The 23389-nt window shown below is 40.0% G+C and overlaps 1 protein-coding gene across 1 annotated transcript; it reads left to right on the top strand.

The window, feature by feature from the left end:
* Positions 1-4145: 4145 nt before the first annotated feature.
* Positions 4146-16060, top strand: LOC120056316 (G-protein coupled receptor 54). Its single transcript, XM_039004554.1, has 5 exons — positions 4146-4341; positions 5253-5377; positions 14321-14456; positions 14573-14811; positions 15058-16060. The coding sequence occupies exons 1-5, from the start codon at positions 4146-4148 to the stop codon at positions 15430-15432; spliced, it is 1071 nt and encodes a 356-aa protein (XP_038860482.1). The 3' UTR covers positions 15433-16060.
* Positions 16061-23389: the final 7329 nt, after the last annotated feature.

The following is a 23389-nucleotide window of genomic DNA, read 5'->3' as shown; positions in this document are numbered from 1 at the left end:
CTCATAGGTTGGAGGATGTCCTCTGGAAGTTGTCATAATTATTGGGTAAGTCTAGGGAAGGGGTTGAGAACCATGAGCCCCCTTGGTTTTGTATTGAAGTCAATGTACCCAGAGGAAGACAGAAGCTAGCTGTCCTCTGGCTACACCATGGTGCTACCTTAGAGTGCTGCTGAGGCTACGGTAGACCTTAATTGCAAACAGTGTGTTTTAATCAATTATTTGGTAACGTGGATATATTTAGTGTAGTTTTATCTAAAAAGGATAACTTTAAAATGTTTAGCAATTTTTATTTGTATGAAATTCACTGAGGATGGTCCTCCCCTTTCTCCTCTGAAGTGCCTCCACTGGTCTGAACACAGATGTACATGAGTGTATTGAGGGAAGAATAGCAGTCAATGCTTGTTGATCTAGCACAATTCTAACCTGGTTATTAAAGGACACCGTTGGACTATAAGTAAGGAAAATACATTGATTTTGGAGCTCTTCACATTTTGTCATCAAACACACCATTCTGCATGTAGACTATCAACACACATACCCGCTTACATTGGTTGCTAAGAGACTGTATGAAGCTTCCCACACACATTCTCTGAGTTTTCACTTTACTTATGCTCCACTGAGACAGTTGAGACACATTTTCTTTATTTTTAACACAGTTATATTTGTTTTATAGGCTGTGAGACTGGGTTTATAGTTTTGGTTTCATGCTAACAAAGCCAATTGAATGTTGCTGGAGAGAAGAAAGATTTCACAGTATGGTAATTAAATCAGACTTCATTAAAGAACATGCTGAGAGATGATTGTTATCCAACAGCATGAGTAGTTTCAACTCTTATACATGATGGGGCAAAATATGTCCCCACAATCACAAATCGTTCATGTCTGACAGGAGAGAAATTGAGAACATTTATATTTCCCTGTCATTGAAAACATAAAACTTTTTTGCTTATGAGAAACCGAACACAAAGTGGAATTAAAGAGAAAAACATCACCTTTTTACAGTACTATTTTTCACAACAATGTGCATTTAACCAATTGTATTATATGTTTTAGTGCTATATCGAAAGAATCCTTACCTAATGCCCCAAAAATAGGCCGGAGTGTTCTTGCTGTAATTTAACAGTGACTGTGGGTTTTTGTTTCAGCTCCCTGAGGATTGTGAACCCCAGGCAGCCTTGTTAACACCAAGGCTGTGCTCCCTGTATCTTAAAGTTTAACCACCTACTGCATTCCAAATGTTGACAAGGATCAGGCGCTATGACAGATCATGAATACAAACGTGTTTCAGCTTCTGGTGACCTTCAGAACAGCTCAGCACCTTAAACTCGGGTTAACTCTTTTTAAAATGTAAAGCCTTACTTTGGTATGGAGCTTGACATGCTGGAGGGAGAAGCCATGTGGTTTTACAATGGAGACATACTTTAGCCTATCACCTGGCAGCCCTTACAAAAAAGTTATGCAGGAATTCAAACTTTGTGAAGGAATTGTGAAGGTGTCCTGCCGGAATGACAAAATTGACAAAATTCTGCAGGAAATGTCCCTGATGCTCCTGCAGGACTCCAGCAGAAGTATGACTTGTCCTGCAGAAATGTTAAAAATCCTGTACAAACATGACAATTCCTGCAGAACTGAAACCTGCAGGATTTTGATATTTTATTACTCTCACTCTTGTTACAAAATATACTTTTACCATATTTATTCAATCTCATATTTTCTTTCTCCTTTGAATCATGTTTTATGCAGTGCTGGTGAAATGGACAATCAAAAACATCCACTGTTGCTGCATTGAATAATAACATGGCCATGCAATGATATCTTATGCTTTCTCTCCAATCTTTTGAAAGAATGTGGATTGTCTAACAGGGAATTCTCTGAAGGATGAGGAATGGAAATGGACCTGAAAATCTTGTGGAATTACCTGCAGGAATTTTACCTGCAGAATATCCCACAGGATTTTGGACAATTCCTGCAGGTAGTCCTTCATGAAAAGATTCTGCAGGATATATTTGAGGACTATCTCCAGGATTCTGGTAGGATTGTTTTCCTGAAGCACTACCTGCATGATTCCTACAAGATCCTGCAGGAATTGTCCTACAGGAAAGTGGTGCTGAAAATCCTGTGGGATATAAACATGAGAAGAAAAAAAATATCAAAGCAACATGCAACAATTTCAAAGATTTTACTGAGTTATAGTTCATATGAGGAAATCAGTCAATTGAAATAAATTAATTAGGCCCTAATCTATGGATTTCACATGACTGGGAATACAGATATGCATCTGTTGGTCACAGATACCTAAATAAATGGGCCTCAGGATCTCATCACGGTATATTTGTGCATTCAAATTGCCAATCAATAAAATGCAATTGTTTTCGTTGTCCGTAGCTTATGCTTGTCCATACCATAACCTCACCGCTATCATGGGGCACTCTGTTCACAAAGTTGACATCAGAAAACTGCTCACCCACCCGACGCCATACACATGGCCTGCGGTTGTGAGGCTGGTTGGATGTACTGCCAAATTCTCTTAAACGATGGAGGCGGCTTATGGTAGAGAAATGAACAATCAATTCTCTGGCAACCGCTCTGGTGAACATTCCTGCATTCAACATGTCAATTGCATGCTCCCTCAATCTGTGGCATTGTGTTGTGTGACAGAACTGCACATTTTAGAGTGGCCTTTTATTGTCCCCAGCACAAGGTGCACCTGTGTAATGATAATGCTGTTTAATCAGCTTCTTGATATGCCACACCTGTCAGATGGATGGATTATCTTGGGAAAGGAGAAATGCTCACTAACAAGGATGTAAACAAATTTGAGTGTAAACTTTGAGAGAAATAAGCTTTTTGTGCGTATGGAAACTTTCTGGGATCTTTTATTTCTGTCACACCCTAATCTGTTTCAACTGTCTTTGTGCTTGTCTCCACCCCCCTCCAGGTGTCGCCCACCTTCCCATTATCCCCTGTGTATGTATACCTGTGTATTCTGTTTGTCTGTTGCCAGTTCTTGTCTTGTCAGGTCTTACCAGCGTTCTTTCCCGCCTTCCTGTTGCTCTAGTTCTGTTTCCTAGTTTTTCCCAGTTCTGACCATTCTGCCTGCCCTGAGCCTGCCTGCCGTCCTGTACCTGCCTGACTCTGACCTGATTATGAACCTCAGCCTGCCCTGACCCCGAGCCTGCCTGCCGTCCTGTACCTGCCTGACTCTGACCTGATTATGAACCTCTGCCTGCCTTCGACCTGCCCTTGCCTGCCTCGTGTTTCTAATAAATCATCTGAGAACTGTACTATCCGCCTCCCGTGTCTGCATCTGGGTCATATCCTGAGTCATGATAATATCAGCTCATGAAACATGGGTACAACACTTTACATGTTGCGTTTATATTTTTGTTCAGTGTATATTCCGCAAGATTTTTCGTGCAGGATGCACAAGAATGCATACCTCAATGCTAATTTCATGATGACATAACATATCAATATAACATGACGAAACCTGTGGTAATGCTAATTTCTATGGATGTACCTGTGCAGTACAACATCCAATTGAATTGCAGTAAAATTATATTTACTATCATTATTCACAGGTAAATGTCTGATAACAAGCTTCATATTTTTGATCTTAAGAAAAAAGCATAAACATTTAGAAAGACTCCTTGGCACTAAATTGCAGAATTGTATCTTCCAATTTAACTGTAAGTGTTGCTTATCCATGATTCAAATGCTTTGTTTGGCTGTGAATTTAACTTGATGCACGCTGAATGCATTTTCACAGAACACGTCATTTGTATTTCTTATATTTACTATGGATATAATCGATACCATATGATAAGACACCTTCTGACTACATTGAAAGCAGAGTGTATGAGGTACCAAACTCTGGATAGGGAAAATGTTGCTAGGAGACCTGACATCACCTATTTATTCGACAATCAGGCAGTTTCCACGTGCGTCCCTGCTCAGTATAAAGCCAACGGGAATTCGTCCTTGAGTAGAAGCAGTTTAGGAGGCAGCTTTTGCAACGAGGTTGGAAACACCACTGTGAGTGTGAGCTCAACAGAAGTCTACTCTACAGTCAGACTCATTCTAACCATAGACATTCTTACCATAGACAGATCTAGGGACTCCTAAGAACACATCACCACATCACCATGTGGTTCAATGCGTCTGAGTTGAATGCTTCTCTGGAGAATCCGGAGGAGGGGGAGCACCCATTCCTGACGGACGCCTGGCTGGTGCCTCTCTTCTTCGCTCTCATCATGCTGGTGGGGCTCATCGGGAACTCTCTGGTAATCTATGTAATCTCCAAACACAGGCAGATGAGGACTGCCACCAACTTCTACATAGGTAAGCAAGACCAAAAGGTTTCCCTCACAGTTACAAAGGTTTTTCCATTTATAATACCCTGAACATCATTATTCTTGTGGATTGTCATGAAACTTGTTCTTTGTGTGTTACTGTCACAGTCAATGTTATGTAAAGTATGTTGCCCAGAGAAATTGTTTATTTCCACTGTAAACTAGGACTAATGATGCCTGTATAACCATTCAGCCTTAATGACTGTATTTGTCTTTTTATGTTGATGACTGTAAATTAATATTGTCGATAGTAACCTTATCTATAGGCTGGTGAATGTACCTATATAGTACTGTATACATACAGACTAAATATTAAATATAGGGATCATGTGTCTATACAAAATAATGGATCTTGTTTGACATTGGAAATGCATGTGTGGAGTGGAGACGTGATACATCAATGGAGTTCATGTTGAGATATGATGAATTAACCATGAAGGTGGACAGCATTATTATCTCTGTGCTTATAAATAACAATGATGGCATCAACATGCATGTTTGTGTGAGTGCACATGATGTGTGCAAATGTCTGTGTGTGTGTTTGTGCGTGTGTGTTTGACATGACTGACTAATATCTCCATGGGTGGCAACGCTCAAGCCCAGCAGGTCCTGTCCACCTGCAGTGATAAGACTACTCCATGACAGTGAAACAATGATATCGTTCATCATTTCAGAAAGAAATACTGCAGTACGCCCCGACCCATGTGTATTTAGCTATCTGATTTTTGTCAAAATGCCAAAATACTTGGTGACATGCCTTTGACTCTTTAACACAACAAGGTATTTATCCAAATTAATAGCTTTATGACTCAAATGTTCAAATGGTTATTTTATGTTGCAAAAGTGTGTTAATCAGTAAGAAATGAATGAGTTCCCTCCTAACTGAGCTTATTTCTACAGCTAACTTGGCTGCCACAGACATCATCTTCCTGGTGTGTTGTGTCCCGTTCACAGCCACTCTCTACCCGCTCCCTGGATGGGTATTTGGGGACTTCATGTGCAAATTTGTTGCCTTTCTACAACAGGTAAATCATTTCAATAAAACACATTGCCTCTGGTCACAAACTTCTATCAGTTTTTAATATTAGATAACAAATAGCCAAAATATATTTGCTGTGCATGCAATGATGGAATTTCTCACCATAATGTCATTTGGGTAGCATTACCCTCGACTGGACCCCTGAGGTACTTGTCCTATTAGTCTGAATAATACATTTTTTTTGTCTGGTGCCAGGCTGTACTCAATTAAATTACATAACTGCAATATTGAACTTGCAGTGCAATTTCATATACCCGGTAGAGGTTGATGCTCATTTTTCAACATAGTATTTTAAAATGCAATTTGAATACCAATATATGTTTTTTATTGTTTTATATTAAAGCAATGTTTGATAAATAAAATCAAAATGCACGGCTTATCTGAGCATCTTTCTATGCTCCTACTCCATTTGGAGACAGATTGGTTAAAAGGGAATTTCACCCTGGCTTCACCACGGCATATGGTCATTACTATATTAACAACATTACGTTTTTATCATAAACATCACAGTTATCCAAACCACAAGCTAGAACTAACACATTTTAATTTCACTGGTAGAATCAGGAAGTTTCGACTTCCTCCTGTGTATTTGTCTGCTCATAGTAAACCACGAAGTCATAGTAAACCGCCCGCTAAGGTAGTGCCGACAAACTAAAAATGATGGCATTGTGTACTGACGAACAACACAGCAATCTCAGAACTTCCGTAGACCTGTTTGTCACTTACGTTTGTCATTACGCCTGTGTGGTGTTCTGTGCTAATTACAAACGAGCGAAAATGAGTTATCTTTCACGGTGCTACCTACCAGAGATTTCCCCCGATGCTGTCAGTGGCTTGCGGCTATCGAGAATGATGGCGCGCATTACGGTGACCAAAGATTATCATAGGTGTTTTCAGGCTGAACTGTTGGGGAATCGATTTCGACGACAGCTGAGAAGTGATGCGATACCATCGATTTTTTTCCCTTCACAACAAAATGGAAGATTCTCGATAAGAGGTAACCTATTATTAACTAGCCTTGCTGGACTAGCTAAATTAGCTAGCTGACGTTACAGTGCTGTATATACTATAGGACTCTGGAAGCCATCAGCTAAATCATAACGTTAGCTATCTGTTTTAGTATGCACACTGTCAATCAATTTCGCCTATGCCATGGTAGTCACTGCTAGACTGGTAACTACCTTCAGCAGAGTAAACATGTTTGTTCTATCTTTGACCAACGTAAACTACATCATTTTAGCAAATAAGATTAGCTCGATCTGGTAACTATTTATTTCCCTTTGCCTGGAAAACACTCCTTTAGTAAGAATAGAATTGTCGACATAACTAACTCACACTGTGTGTTGGTAACGTTAGCAGTATTGCATGTGTGTAATCGTCTATGGTTGGTTGTCATCCAGTCTCAGCTGGATAGAAATTTTGCTGACAAAATTAATGAAGCTAGTTAGCAGACAATATTGAAATGTCCATGTTAGGTATAGTAAACTTGCCAGGCTAATAGAGATCAGTACAATTAGTGGGGTGGTTAAATTGTGTATTGTTGTGCATTTTGTTTTAGGTGGTACAGAATCGGCTTCCAACTCTGCAGGTGAAGGCAAGTTGGCAAAAGTATTTACAAGCTGATGACTAAGAGAGGTCAATTTTAAAGTACACATGGTATTAACATGAATTAGGTAGATTTTGTTTGGTTTGTGTTATAGGGTTAACTGCCTTGTTCAAGGGCAGAACGACAGATTTTTACCTTGTCCGCTCGGGATTCGATCTAGCAACCTTTCGGTTCCTAGCCCAAAGCTCTAACCACTAGGCTACCAACCCCCTTTTTTAACCTTTTCTCTTTGTAAAACTCAGGTTATCTGGAGTTATTCTATGGTCCCCTGCTGAAGCATACCCCCAAAGTGTTGTCATTTTGAGTACACAAGCATGAGGGAGCAGACACACCTTAAGGTTATGGAGCACAACAAGATTTTGGGACAGAAACCAGCAAGGGACACTGAAAGGTATAAAATCAAGACTACAACAGTAATAACACAACCACTTCATTCTTCTCTCAGCAGATTCTCAAAACACAGTACACAGACATGTCTACAAAAAGCCCCTGCAAAGGGCTACTATTGACCAGAATGATCTGTCAATGGGCTGGGGGAGGTTTACAGACAGTACTTTGAGATGAGGAAGGGGTTTTTGGTTTTGCAGGTTGGTGCTTAGACCATCGTTTCCTAAACTTGGTCCTGGGGATCCGAATGGGTGAATGTTTTGGTTGTTACCCTAGCACTTATACAAGTGATTCAAATAATGAAATCTTCATCAAGCTTTGGTTATTTTAATCAGCTGTGTCATGCTATGGCAAAAACCAAAGCTTACACTCCTTGGGGTTCCCAGGACTGAGTTAGGAAATGCTGGCTTAGAAAGTAAATGTATTGTTGTTTATCATCAAACTCCCTGTGTAAGAATTGCCCTCCTAAGACTTTTCACACATTCTTTAGCCCCCCAGCCCATTCACTTGGTTGACTGATCTTTCCTCTCAAAAGCAGCTCCCAATGTTCCCTCATTGGCCCATTTGGTTGACACCTTTACCGACACAGGCGTGTTACCCTACGTCCCTTCCAAAAATTAAAAATGCTAACATCACAACCATGTCTTGACAGGGGACTTGCAGTACCAGCAAATATTCTGCAAGAGGACCAAATGTGTTTAAGAAAAGCCCTCCACCACTTTCGGCAGAGTCTTATCCACCTGACCGTTCACCGCAGACAGGACAAGACCATTCGCCATAAGCACAGAGTCTCAGCTTCCCCAGCCCACCATGCTGAACACCACTGCCAGTGTACCAAAGCCAGATAAAGGACTATGGCTGCGTTTACACAGGTAGCCCAATTATGATATTTTTTTCACAAATTGGTCTTTTTACCAATCAGATCAGTTCTGAAAAGGCCAATTAATGGGAAAAATATCAGAATTGGTCTGCCTGTGTAAATGCAGTTTGTGTGGCGCAGCATAAGACCATGTAGAACCACTATAAAATAAATATGGATATTTTATATCAATCTTCTTAATTTGTCTGCCTTTATGGATTCACAGAAGATATTTATATAAGCTGTATAGGGCTCTGTAGCATAAAACATATGTCAAAATCAAAAATACAGGGTAGTGTACACTATTTAATGCTACTGGGTATTCAACAACAATGTTATATGGTAAATGTAACATCCATTTTGTTTTTTATTAATAGTGTAGCACAGGTCAGTGCAGGAGTGGCTTCGGGACAAGTCTCTAAATGTCCTTGAGTGGCCCAGCCAGAGCCTGGACTTGAACCCAATCAAACATCTCTGTAGAGACCTGAAAATAGCTGTGTAGCCGCGCTACCCATCCAACCTGACAGTGCTTGACAGGATCTGCAGAGAAGAATGGGGGAAAAACTCCCCAAAATACAGGTGTGCCATGCTTGTACCATCATAACCAAGAAGACCCAATGCTGTAATTGCTGCCAAAGGTGCCTCAACAAAGTACTGAGTAAAGGATCTTTAATACTTATGTAAATGTGATATTTCTGTTATTTTTTGTAAATTAGCAAAAATAAATAAACTGTTTGCTTTGTCATTATGGGGTATTGAGGGGGGGGGGGACAATTGAATTCATTTCAGCATAAGGCTGTAATAAAATGTGGAAAAAGTCAAGGGGTCTGAATACTTTGCAGAGGCACTGTAGATATGGCTACCGGTAGTTTACCCAACTTAGCTAGCTACCTAGCTAAGTTAGCAAGTATAAAAAATAATTGGATTTCCCCCACCACTGTAACACAATAGTATGTTAGCCAGCAACACATAATATGCGTTTCAGTAGATAAACTAAAGTTAACCAGTGGGCTAACTTTATTAAATAGGCGCCATATCGGTCATCTGGCCTCTTGGTCCTGGCATCGGCTTTAGCTGAGCTTCTAGCGTTAGCAAAGTCCAACTCTTTGTCTCGAATCCTTTTCGCTATATTCCGGTTGAAACATGTATGGTTGAATGTCACCATGTAGCTGATATAAACTATCAAAATAAAGTCGCACACTCCATGTGTAATCTCCCAGCAATTTAATGGGTATTAACCAACGTTTCGGCATCACTGTGCCTTCAGGGTCACCCAGGGTCAACCTGAAGAAAGCACAGTGATGCCGAAATGTTGGTTAATACCCATTAAATTGCTGGGAGATTACACGGAGTGTGCGACTTTCTTAATTTTGATAGTTTATAGTTTGTTCGCTGTTAGTCAGCACCTCCACACAAACTATTATTCAGGGTGTGCGCCAGCTCACGTTTTTTTAATCTACCATGTAGCTGATACACAAGTTGTAGTCCTTCAGAGACTGGAGAAATGTATTGTATATTTAGCAATGAATCGCTAAAAGATATCCAATAGCTCTATCAAACAAGGACAACTGTATAGTGCGATCAGTATAACATAAAACTGGTTGGTTATGAATCATGACTTGATTTGGGCAAGTGAATGATGAATCACTGTATATAAAGAATGTCCTTTCTCCATTTAAAAACAATTGAGACAAACAGTCCATCAGACTTCTTGCGGTTAACCACAGCTTCAAGCAGGTTTGCATGATTAAAACTAATCTGTTGGATTGTCAAATTACTAAAGTTCCGAGCATAGATGGACAGAGACACCTATCCTAGGATCCAATCTCAGCTGCCAGTGTAGAGTGTTTAATTTTCACCACAGTACAGAGTAATGATCTTTTATAGATACAGAAGTCTGTCAAAAACACAGTACAAAAGTGCAAGGTGCAAAAATGCAATGATGAGCAAGGTAGAACGAGGTTTTAGCAGCATGCACCACGCTATCGTCAGCCCTCTCTTCACCACATGAACGTCATCAGCCACCAGGGGGTTCCTGTGAGCTTTGTCAATCCCAAACATCTCATTAAACCAGGGCTTTCACTGAATGACCTTGGCTTTACAAGTCAGCTAGCCACAGGATGTTATCAACACATTTCATTGTGTTGAACTGAACTATATTGAACCAGGGACATTCCATTGGAAATATATCTGAAATGTCTCAATTTAAGGAGTGTGAAACATAATGCGTCTGTCGGTATCTTGAAAGGCGCAAATAAATGTATCATTATGTGAAGGTTTGAAAATCATGACTAATGTCAAAAAACTTCTACATAAACTCTATCAAATCTTATTAGTCACATGCGCTGAATACAACAGGTGTAGACCTTACCGTAAAATGCTTACTTACAAGCCCTTAACCAACAATGCAGTTCAAGAAGTAGAGTTAAGAAACTATTTACTAAATAAACTAAAGTTTAAAAAAATAAGAAAATTACACAATAACGAGGCTATATACAGGGGGTCAATGTGCAGGGGTACAGGTTAGTCGAGGTCATTTGTAAAGTGACTGCGTAGATAATAAACAGCGAGTAGCAGCAGTGTAAAAACAAAGAGGGAGGTCAAAGTAAATAGTCCGGGTGGCCATTTGATTAATTGTTCAGCAGTCTTACAGCTTGGGGGTAGAAGCTGTTAAGGAGCCGTTTGGTCCTAGACACACTGGTACCGCTTGCCGTGCAGTAGCAGAGAGAACAGTCTATGACTTGGGTGACTGGAGTCTTTGACCATTTTTTGGGCCTTCCTCTGACACCGCCTAGTATATAGGTCCTGGATGTCAGGAAGCTTCATCCCAGTGATGTACTGGGCACTACGGTCAGATGCCGAGCAGTTGCCATACCAGTGTAACCGGTGTGAAATGGCTAGCTAGTTAGCGGGGTGCACGCTAATAGCATTTCAATCGGTGAGGTCACTCGCTCTGAGACCTTGAAGTAGTTGTTTCCCTTGCTCTGCAAGGGCTGTGGCTTTTGTGGAGCGATAGTTAACGATGCTTCGTGGGAGGCAGTTGTTGATGTGTGCAGAGGGTCCCTGGTTTGAGCCCAGGTAGGGGCGAGGAGAGGGACGGAAGCACACCTGTTACACCAGGGCAGTGATGCAACCGGTCAGGATGCTCTCAATTTGTACAGCTGTAGAACTTTTTGAGGATCTGGGAACCCATGCCCAATCTTTTCAGTCTCCTGAGTCCTTTGTTTATCTTTTTCTTAGTCATCAAAAGGATCAGCTCTCTCCATTATGTATATTTCTGGCAGTCTAATTGATAATTTACTCCCCCACAAATGCTAATATCCCTGCTGCCTTACACTCACATAAAAAATTACTCTAGTATACTATGGTATAAATACACTGAACAAAAATATAAACGCAATATGCAATAATTTATCAAATGGAGTTACAGTTCATATAAAGGAATTTAAATAAATTCATTAGGCCCTAATCTATGGATTTCACAGGACTGGGAATGCAGATATGCATCTGTTGGTCACAGATACCTTAAAAAAATGTAGGGGCGTGGATCAGAAAACCAGTCAGTATCTGGTGTGACCACCATTTGCCTCATGCAGTGTGACATCTCATATAGTTGATCAGGCTGTTAATTGTGGCCTGTGGAATGTTGTCCTACTCCTCTTCAATGGCTGTGTGAAGTTGCTGGACATTGGGGGAAACTGTAACACTCTGGCGTACATGTCAATCCAGAGCATCCAAAACATGCTCATTGGGTGGCATGTCTGGTGAGTAAGGAGGCCATGGAAAAACTGGGTCATTTTCAGCTTCCAGGAATTGTGTACAGATCCTTGCGACATGGGGCCATGCATTATCATGCTGAAACATGAGGTGATGGTGGTGGATGAATGGCACAACAATGGGCCTCAGGATTTCGTCATGGTATCTCTGCATTCAAATTGACATTGATAAACTGCAATTGTGTTTGTTGTCCGTAGTTTATGCCTGCCCATACCATAACCCCACCGCCATCATTGGGCACTCTGTTCACAACATTGACATCAGCAAACCACCCACACATCTGCCATCTGCTCGGTACAGTTGAAATCGGGATTAATCTGTGAAGAACAGCTTGCCAGTGGCCATCGAAGGTGAACACTTGCCCACTGAAGTTGGTTACGACGCCGAACTGCAGTCAGGTCAAGACCCTATTGAGGACTATCCCTCAGATGAGCTTCCCTGAGACGGTGTCTGACAGTTTGTACAGAAATTCTTTGGTTGTGCAAACCCACAGTTTCATCAACTGTCCGGGTGGCTGGTCTCAAGCCGGATGTGGAGGTCCTGGACTGGCGTGGTTACACCTGGTCTGCGATTGTGAGGCCGGTTGGACGTACTGCCAAATTCGTTAAAATGACATTGGAGGTTGCTTATGGCAGAGAAATTAACGTTCAATTCTCTGGCAACAGCTCTGGTGGATATTCCTGCAGTCAGCACGCTCACTCAAAACTTGAGACATCTGTGACATTGTGTTGTGTGACAAAACTACACATTTTAGAGTGGCCTTTTATTGTCCCCAGCACAAGGTGCACCTGTGTAATGGTCATGCTGTTTAATCAGCTTCTGTATATGCCACACCTGTCAGGTGTATGGATTATCTTGGCAAAAGAGAAATGCTCACTGACAGGGATGTAAACATTTGTGCACAACATTTTTGAGAAATAATATTTTTGTGCATAATATCGAACATTTCTGGGATCTTTTATTTCAGCTCATGAAACATGGGACCAACACTTTACATGTTGTGTTTATATTTTTGTTCAGTCTAATATAATATTCACTGTAGTGTTTTTGCAGTGAATACTGTAATATTTACTGTAGTACACTAGTCTTTACAGTTAACTATAGAATACATGCAGTAGTAAAATAACTAGTATATACTATGGTAATTCATGTAATGTTTTTGCGGATTGTATTATACTGTTGTATTTACTGTAGTGTTTTTGCGAACTGTAGTATTCTGTAGTATTTACTGTAGTGATTTTAGATATTCCCAATTTGTAAGTCGCTCTGGATAAGAGCGTCTGCTAAATGACTTAAATGTAAATGTAAATATTACTGATGTATTTCCTACAGTGTTTTTGTTTTATTATCTTTGACATGCAATTGGAGGCGTTCTCCTTGAGGAAACCTACTGGAGAAATGTTCCATAACCTGTAGGTAGGGAGGTAAGACTAGGGTCTGAACAGATAGTTCAGAGCTTTTGCTCTTTTCTATAATCTGTAGGGAACACTATATATGGTCTATATTTGACATGTAGGTTTCTCACTTATGGGTGGCACGAATTGGGATATGGGGTTAGGGGAATGGTGCAGTGTATATGCAAATTAAATACTTTTTTTGTGAGCAGTGTGTAAGTGGGAGGATTAATTAATGCAAATGTTGTTGAAACCATTTTAATATCAGTTGGAATTCTTTGCTGTTTTGTGTTAATATGTTGATTGTTAATTTATTATATTTTTATTTTTCAACCCACATGCAGTGGTTCTCTTTGTTCAGGAGTCTAATGCATTCTGTCCCTACATTATGATAAGAGTAGGGCACTTATCTTCGGATCAAAGATGAACACCGGAATAGGCCCCCTTTTGCTCTTCAATGAAAGACAAGGGCGCTAGATAGATCAAGTACTGTAGTTACACTGAACTAGGTCACAACTCCCACTCTGAGTGATGTGTAACAACAATACATTGTTTAGGACCTGCTTATCTTTAAACAGATTGTCACCGACCCTCGAAGGCATCATGCAACCATTCAAGTTTTTTTAGGGGGAACTGATGTCCAAATTCAAATTATTTGATTAATTCTGTGTGAAAGAAACTAGATCGTTTGTACTTTTATCCTATACATTCATAAAATAATGTGAATGACACTTAACCGAGGAGGATGAGTTAATAATGATTTGAGATACATTTCTTCGTAAAGTAAAATGTTCTCATTATATGCTCATCATTTTCATTACTAGTGTGAGGACAGGCAGATGTACAATAATTAATCTTGTTTCACCTGCAAACAGCCAAGATTATTTTGTTACTTTCTTTTCTCAGGTGACTGTTCAAGCCACCTGCATTACACTCACTGCTATGAGTGGGGACCGCTGCTATGTCACAGTCTACCCCCTGAAGTCCTTACGCCATCGCACTACACGAGTTGCCATGATAGTTAGCATCTGCATATGGATCGGTAAGTCAGATGCTACCCTACCTGAACTTATAGCAAACCATGGATTTCTGGTTCAAAGCATTGTGAACACTTTAACATTTTCTACAAAGTTCAACTAATGAAATGTTTTTTTAAAGGTTCCTTCATTCTATCCACCCCGATTTTCATGTACCAGAGGATTGAGGAGGGCTACTGGTATGGACCAAGACACTACTGCATGGAGAGGTTTCCCTCAAAGACCCAGGAGAGGGCTTTCATCCTGTACCAGTTCATAGCTGCCTACCTGCTACCTGTCATCACCATCTCCTTCTGCTACACACTCATGCTGAAGAGGGTGGGCCAGCCGTCAGTGGAACCAGTAGACAATAATTACCAGGTATGGAAAGAACATTACTTTGGGTGTTCCTTTAGGACAGTTTACAACATTAATAGGTGCACTTCTTTGTCAAGGTTACACAATGAAAGCATGAGTTCATATTTGGATCCCTTCCAATTTTCAGGTATTCTACAGTATGTTCATATAGACCCTTAGCCTGTGGCCATGATTTTAACTACATACAGTTTAGGTCATTTCTAAGCCCATCACAGTAGTAGTGAGGTAACTTCAATATTTCTACTACAGGTCCACCTGTTGGCTGAGAGGACCATCACACTGAGGAGGAAGATCTCCAAGATGGTGGTGGTGATTGTCCTCCTATTCACCATCTGCTGGGGGCCTATACAGCTCTTCGCCCTGTTCCAGTCCTTCTACCCCAACTATAGGGTCAACTACGCCACCTATAAGATCAAGACCTGGGCTAACTGCATGTCCTACGCTAACTCCTCCATCAACCCAATCGTTTACGGCTTCATGGGAGCCAGTTTCCGCAAGTCTTTCAAGAAGACTTTCCCCTTCCTGTTCAAACACAAAGTTAGAGACAGCAGTGTCATGTCGCGCGTGGCTAACGCAGAAGTCAAGTTAGTTGCTGCAGAGGAAGGAAACAACGATGGGAAATGAAATGAGACATGGTCAGAGTGAGCTTCCGGGGGACAGAGCTGCTGGAGATTCAGTTCACTGTGCACAAACAAACAAACATACACAGGGTAGACTGCTGTGAATGCACACTGCTCAACATAGCCTGCTGTGAAATCACACTGTTCTGAAGGCAAACACCTGGTGGAACCAGCATTTTAAAATGATATTTGATGTGTTTGTTTGCAATTCTACAAAATCTGACTGATCCTGCTCTGTTCTGATATCACAGACTTGAAAGGACATTAAAGGTCCTGAACAGTCGTTCTGGTTCCCATTTAAAATAACATCACCCATAATATTTTTTCCTGATAAAAATGCTCAAATTTTTCACTCATGTCAAACCAGGAAGTCTGAAAAGACATACTGAATGGAGCTAGTAGGCTGAGTGGGCGGGGAACTCACCTTGACTGACTATTCTTTAAAAAAGTCTAGTAACATGGATGCAGTGACATTATCTCAAGCATATTTGCTGATACACAAAACAACTCAAACATCATTGAAATTGCATGCAACTTCCAATCCTGTCATACATCACATCATGGTGTCATACATCACATCATGGTGTCATACATCACATCATGGTGTCATACATCACATCATGGTGTCATACATCACATCATGGTGTCATACATCACATCATGGTGTCATACATCACATCATGGTGTCATACATCACATCATGGTGTCATACATCACATCATGGTGTCACACCTACTCCTGCTCCCTCCCTCCCTCCAGTGCTCGACGTCGCTGGTCTACTAACCACCGGTCCTGGCAACCCACATTGCGCACGCCTGCTCCCCATTATTACACACACCTGCTCATCATTTGCTCCTTGATTACTCCCCCTTTATTTAGCCCTCACTTGTCATTAGGTGGTATTGTTCTCTCGCACGGTCAGTATGTGGCTTATGTTTGTGCTTGTTTATAATTTTATTATTAAACTCACCTGCTTCCTGGCTCCCGCTGTATACGTTACACATGGTTTCACAAATTATTTGTTTATCCAACTGTTTGGTTATTGTAACAGCATCAATATAGACAAAATGTTGGATGTATCATTTAACTAGCTAGCCCAAATGTAATTGTCAGCACTGTTTATCAAGCTAGCTAGCTAGTTCATCTTGGACATTTTCAGTTGAAACTGTACAGGGTGAGGTCTGGGTAACTTTCATTATATATACAGTCTGTGCAAACATTTTGGGTAGGTGTGAAAAAATGCTGTAAAGTAAGAATGCTTTAAAAAAATAGACATGTTAATAGATTATATTTATCAATTAACAAAATGCAAAGTGAGTGAACAAATCTAAATCAAATCCATATTTGGTGTGACCACCCTTCGCCTTCAAAACAGCATCAATTCTTCTAGGTACACTTGCACAAAGTCAGGGAGTTTGTAGGCATATAGTCAGGTGTTTGATTAAACAATTATACCAAACAGGTGCTATTGATCAAACAATATGTAGATTGCAATACAATCATTAACTGAAACAGAAACAGCTGTGTAGGAGGAATAAAACTGGGTGAGGAACAGCCAAACTCGGCTCACAAGGTGAGGTTGCTGATGAGTTTACTGTCAAAAGTCATACACCATGGCAAGACTAAGCACAGCAACAAGACACGAGGTAGTTATATTGCATCAGCAAGGTCTCTTCCAGGCAGAAATGTCAAGGCAGACAGGGGTTTCCAGATGTGCTGTCCAAGCTCTTTTGAAAAAGCACAAAGAAACGGGCAACGTTGAGGACCGTAGACGCAGTGGTTGGCCAAGGAAACTTACTGCAACGGATGAGACACATCATGCTTGCTTCCCTTCGCAATCGGAAGATGTCCAGCAGTGCCATCAGCTCAGAATTGGCAGAAAACAGTGGGACCCTGGTACACCCATCTATTGTCTGGAGAAGTCTGCTCAGACGTGGCCTTCATGGACGACTTGCGGCCAAAAAGCCATACCTCCGACGTGGAAACGAGGCCAAGCGAATCAACTATGCACAAAAACACAGGAACTGGGGTGCAGAAAAATGGCAGCAGGTGCTCTGGACTGATGAGTCAAATATTTGGCTGCAGCAGAAGGCAGTTTGTTCGCCGGAGGGCTGGAGAGAGGTACATGAATGAGTGTCTGCAGGCAACAGTGAAGCATGGTGGAGGTTCCTTGCAAGTTTGGGGCTGCATTTCTGTAAATGGAGTTGGGTATTTGGTCACAATTAATGGTCTCTTCAATGCTAAGAAGTACAGGCAGATACTTATCCATCATGCAATACCATCAGGGAGGCATCTGATTGGCCCAACATTTATTCTGCAGTATGACAATGACCCCAAACACACAGCGAACGTCATTAAGAACTATCTTCAGCGTAAAGAAGAAAAAGGAGTCCTGGAAGTGATGGTATGGCCCCCCTAGAGCCCTGATCTCAACATCATCAAGTCTGTCTGGGATTACATGAAGAGAGAAGCACCTGAGGCTGCCTAAATCCACAGAAGAACTGGGGTAAGTTCTCCAAGATGTTTGGGCCAGCCTACCTGCCGAGTTCCTTCAAAAACTGTGTGCAAGTGCACCAAGAAGAATTGATGCTGTTTTGAAGGCGGTGGTCACCCCAAATATTGATTTGATGTAAATTTTTCTTCTGTTCACTCACTTTGCATTTTTTTAATCGATAAATATAATCTATTAACATGTCTATTTTTGAAAGCATTCTTACTTTACAGCATTTTTCACACCTGCCTAATAACTTTTACACAGTACTGTGTGTGTGTAAAGTATTCAGACCCTTGACCTTTTCCACATTTTGTTACGTTACAGCCTTATTTTAAAATTGTTTAAAAAATGTTTCCCCCTCACCAATCTACACACAATACCCCTCAACGACAAAGCAAAAACAAGTTTTTGGACATTTTAGCAAAAAAAAAATATATATATTATTTACATACAGTATTTAGACCCTTTGCTATGACACTCAAAATTGAGCTCAGGTGCATTCTGTTTCCATTGATCATCCTTGAGATGTTTCTACAACTTGATTAGAGTCCACCTCCGGTAAATGCAATTGATTGGGCATTATTTGTAAAGACACACACCTGTCTATAAGGTTCCACAGTTGACAGTGCATGTCAGAGCAAAAACCAAACCTCGAGGTCGAAGGAATTGTCTGTAGAGCTCCGAGACCGGATTGTGTAGAGGCACAGATCTCGGTAAGGGTACCAAAAAATGTCTGCGTCATTGAAGGTCCCCAAGAACACAGTGGGCTCCATCATTCTTAAATTGAAGAAGTTTGCAACCACCAAGACTCTTCCTAGAGTTGTATTTGGTGCATGTGACAAATAAAACAAATTCTAGGAAGAGTCTTGGTGGTTCCAAACTTCTTCCATTTAAGAATGATGGCAGCCACTGTGTTCTTAGGGACCTTCAATGATGCAGACATCTCTGGTTTGATTTAAAACAAGATTTAACTCTTTGGCCTGAATGCCAAGCATCACATCTGGAGGAAACCTGGCACCATCCCTATGGTGAAGTATGGTGGTGGCAGCATCATGCTGTGGGGATGTTTTCCAACAGAAGGGACTGGGAGACCAGTCAGGATTGAGGGAAAGGTGAATGGAGCAAAGTACAGCGAGATCCTTGATGAAAACCTGCTCAGGACCTCAGACTGGGGCGAAGGTTCACCTTCCAACAGCATAACGACCTGCACACCAAGACAATGCAGGAGTGGCTTCGGGACAAGTCTCTAAATGTCCTTGAGTGGCCCAGCCAGAGCCCGGACTTCTATGGAGAGACCTGAAAATAGCTGTGCAGCGACACTCCCCATCCAACCTGCCAGAGCTTGAGAGGATGTACAGAGAAGAATGGGAGAAACTCCCAAATACAGGTGTGCCAAGCTTGTAGCTTCATACCCAAGAAGACTCAAGTCTGTAATTGCTGCCAAAGGTGCTTCAACAAAGTACTGAGTAAAGGGTCTGAATACTTATGTAAATGTAAATTATTAATATTTTTTTTTAATACATTTGCTAAAATTTCTAAACTTGTTCTTGCTTTGTCATTATGGGGTATTGTGTGTAGATTGATAAGGGAAAAAAAATATTTAATCCATTTTAGAATAAGATAACAAAATGTAACAAAATGTGGAAAAGGTCAAGGGATATGAATACTTTCTGAATGCAGTGTGTGTGTGTGTGTGTGTGTGTTTGTGTGTAATATCTGTCAGACAATGTTTATATATCATGACTAACAATGATGTCAAGTTTGTATGAATTTTCTGTTTGGCATGTCTCTTGATGTAATGACATGACAACTGCATCTGCGTTTTGGGCAACCCTTTCCATGCTTTTGTTTCATGCTGGCTAAAGACCTAGGTAGCCAGTTACTAGCTAACACTTAATCTGGGTTACCCAGAAATGAAATTCTCACAAAAATATTCTCACAGTTTACACACAAAAGCTGTCCATGAAAGATTAGTTTACACTAGAAACACATGAAAGCGTAAAACTATAAATATCTTTGCCTTAAATTATATTTGCTGTAACGCTGCAGTCAAACTTTGGCACCAGTAGACTAGCTACATAGCCATGTAAAGCTCGCCCCTCTGTGATGTTAAAATCACATTTTATTTGTCACATGCACCGAATACAACAGGTGTAGACATTACCGTGAAATGCTTACTTACAAGCCCTTAACCAACAATGCACTTCAAGAAATAGAGTTAAGAAACTATTTACTAAATAAACTAAAGTAAAATAAAGTAACACAAGAAAATGACATAACAATAATGAGGCTATATACAGGGGGTCAATGTTTGGGGGTACAGGTTAGTCGAGGTAATTTGTAAACTGATTGCATAGTTAATAAACAGCGAGTAGCAGCAGTGTAAAAACAAAGCGGGGTCAATGTAAATAGTCCGGGTGGCCATTTGATTAATTGTTCAGCAGTCTTATGGCTTGGGGTTAGAAGCTGTTAAGGAGCCTTTTGGTCCTAGACTTGGTGCTCCAGTACATCTTGCCGTGCGGTAGCAGAGAGAACAGTCTATGACTTGAGTGACTGGAGTCTTTGACAATTTATTGGTTACAAGTCGGTACTTATTTAAATGAGAGAATAACACGTTACCATTGGTGTATTAAAATTAGTTTTTTTGTGATGTCACAAAAATACCTTAATAATCCCACCTCCAGAATCCAAGTGTCTGACATGGGGGACGGGACCAGTAACTTTATGATCAAACTTTAGCAACGTAGAAGCAACAATAATTTTTCATACTTTGGTAGTCCTACTTTGATCTGGTTTCATCCAAATATCATTACATTTTTTTTGTTAAAAAAAGGTGTCCACGTAGGCAGAATGATCACAATGATATGAAAATAATACAATTACACACAAAAAAAGTTATTGGAAGTCACATACATAATGGGAAACCTATTAGACACTATGGTTAAACTGTATGAGCAGTCCAAGGTGACATCAAAATGGGTTTGAGGCCATTTTGTTATAAGAAGTACACATTATGTTAACAAGTCTTTATTATTAACCCATCTCAAAGCTGTGAAAGGATTGCACCCGATTTACACATATTTTTTCAATGAGAGATTTATGATGGTAGCTAGGAATTCCACATGAATGGCACAATGAGATGGTCAGAAGGTACATTTCAGGCCAATTGAATGGGTGTATGTGATGTGTCAGAGCCTGTTAAATTAGGGGCATAGTCAATGAGGCGTGGTGAGTGTTTACTTTACTATTATGTTCCAGACTGGCACTTCCCTTTACACACTGTGCACAGGTAGCAGGAGCCAGGCCATATCACACCTTCACTGGCCAACCCTTACATTCCCACAGCATTACTTTGTGACTTATTAGTCACCGATCGTTTCCTTTTCCTCTGACCGCAACGTGGCTTTGTTTGAATTGCGGCTCGAAACATTGTACTTTTCTGGCACCATTTTGGCATTGAGTTGAAAAGTTAAGTTGAAAAGGGAATAAGGGATTTAGAAAGGAGTGAAGACAAACATAACTAAGGTCCTTGGAAACTAGGGAAAACTGAACAGATTGAGATTGAATTCTGTACATAAAGATTTTTATATTTTTATTACTGCATATACACTTGAATGCAGTTTAGTCCCTGTGAAAATACGTATTGTCTTTAGGCATTTCAGATGTCTGTACATTTTGTTTTTGGTTATCACGCCACTTGTGTTTTAAAAAAGCCTTTCTTGTAGACTTGCCTTACAGTATTTGCAGTATTTATTACACAGGTATATTGATCTTACCCTAAGGTCTATGACTCATGTAATGTTCACTGTCTTGCTAATGCCTGTAGGCATTAGGGTTTGGTTCAATTTGGAATTGAATTGAGAATGCCTCAAATTCCAATTATATTCTTGAATTTGAATTGAACTAGTAAACAGGATCCAAAATAGCAATTAAAAATTGAATTAACGACATTTAAAGAATTTAAATTCTATATTAGGTAGTCTATTCAAATATACATATTGTCCATAAAACATCAAACATATTGTTATACACATGCATATAAAATATTGTTGAAACAATTGATTTTTCAGGACAAACTCTTAAAATTTGTGATCAAGGAAAACAAAACCTGTATGTGAATATTCTGTTATTACATTTCATTAATCACTTTGAAAAAAGTTGACTTGGAGCCCTTAAAAAATAAGCCAAACAAATGAAATGGTTGGTGGAAATATAATTGGCTATTTTAAGCACTAAGGTTAAAATAGTATTTGAACATTGTTTCCAGAGAAAAATGATACATTCATGGTATCTGGAAGTGTGACCTGTCAGATACAATGAAACTCACGTTCTTTGACTGAGAGGAATTTCTTTGAATTGCACAGAATTAAATTCTACTTCCTGTCACTCAAACTTAAATTCTACATCCTGTGGGGTGTGGCCATTTCAATTCGAATTTCAACTCATGAGTTGAAGTCAATTCCAAAATTCTGAATTGAGGCCAACAATGATGTGTACAGTACTGTGGATTAAAATTCTGTTTTTGATTATATATGTATTTTTCACCTTTTTTCGGTGTAACCAGAAATGTGAAAAGCACTTATCGTTGCCTTTGTTACTAACATTACAGTATGCTAATTTGTCCAGCAAATGCAAACATACAGAAGATAATGTACTGTAGCTTTAACACTGCTACTTGTTCATTCGTTGCCCTGTCTTGCAACTTTACGTACACTCTGTACATAATACAATTATTAAATTGTATGTGTGATTTCTGTGTTATTTGACTTAATGCATTAAAGAGGACCAATGAAAGCTTTCCTGGGGGCTTTTATAACCTACCCATTATCTTACTGTATGTGGTTGGATTTATTTAACCACCTCTTCAAAACCATTCAAATGAGATCTGTACTGAACCATTGCAGTTGAGAGAAACCTGCACATACGACTGAAATGGCAACCCAACAAAACGGCAACCATTAAACCATGTGACAGAAAGTCACATCTTTCTGCTTGACCTGACTACCTTGATAGTATATTATTATTTGTGTGTGTATATATATATATATATATATATATATATATATATATATATATATATATATATATATATGCTACCGTTCGAAAGTTTGGGGTCACTTAGAAATGTCCTTGTTTTTGACCAGAAATACAGTGTAGACATTGTTATTGTTGTAAATGACTATTGTAGCTGGAAACGGCAGATTTAAAAAAAAATGTAACATCTACATAGGCATACAGAGGCCCATTATCAGCATCCATCACTCCTGTGTTCCAATCGCACGTTCTGTTAGCTAATCCCAGTTTATCAATATAGAAGGCTAATTGATCATTAGAAAACCCTATTGCAATTATGTTAGCACAGCTGAAAACTGTTGTCCTGATTAAAGAAGCAATAAAACTGGCCTTCTTTAGACTAGTTGAGTATCTGGAGCTCAGCATTTGTGGGTTTGATTACAGGCTCAAAATG

Source organism: Salvelinus namaycush, chromosome 11, assembly GCF_016432855.1.
Source record: "Salvelinus namaycush isolate Seneca chromosome 11, SaNama_1.0, whole genome shotgun sequence".
Classification (NCBI taxonomy): domain Eukaryota; kingdom Metazoa; phylum Chordata; class Actinopteri; order Salmoniformes; family Salmonidae; genus Salvelinus; species Salvelinus namaycush.
This window is presented reverse-complemented; position numbering and strand designations above follow the sequence as displayed.

Bases quoted from the DNA above. Each gene is read 5' to 3' on its own strand.
- LOC120056316 (XM_039004554.1), top strand. From the start codon at position 4,146: ATGTGGTTCAATGCGTCTGAGTTGAATGCTTCTCTGGAGAATCCGGAG. The intron at 4,342-5,252 runs GTAAGCAAGACC...TTATTTCTACAG, and splicing joins TGCCACCAACTTCTACATAG to CTAACTTGGCTGCCACAGAC. The intron at 14,812-15,057 runs GTATGGAAAGAA...TTTCTACTACAG, and splicing joins CAGTAGACAATAATTACCAG to GTCCACCTGTTGGCTGAGAG.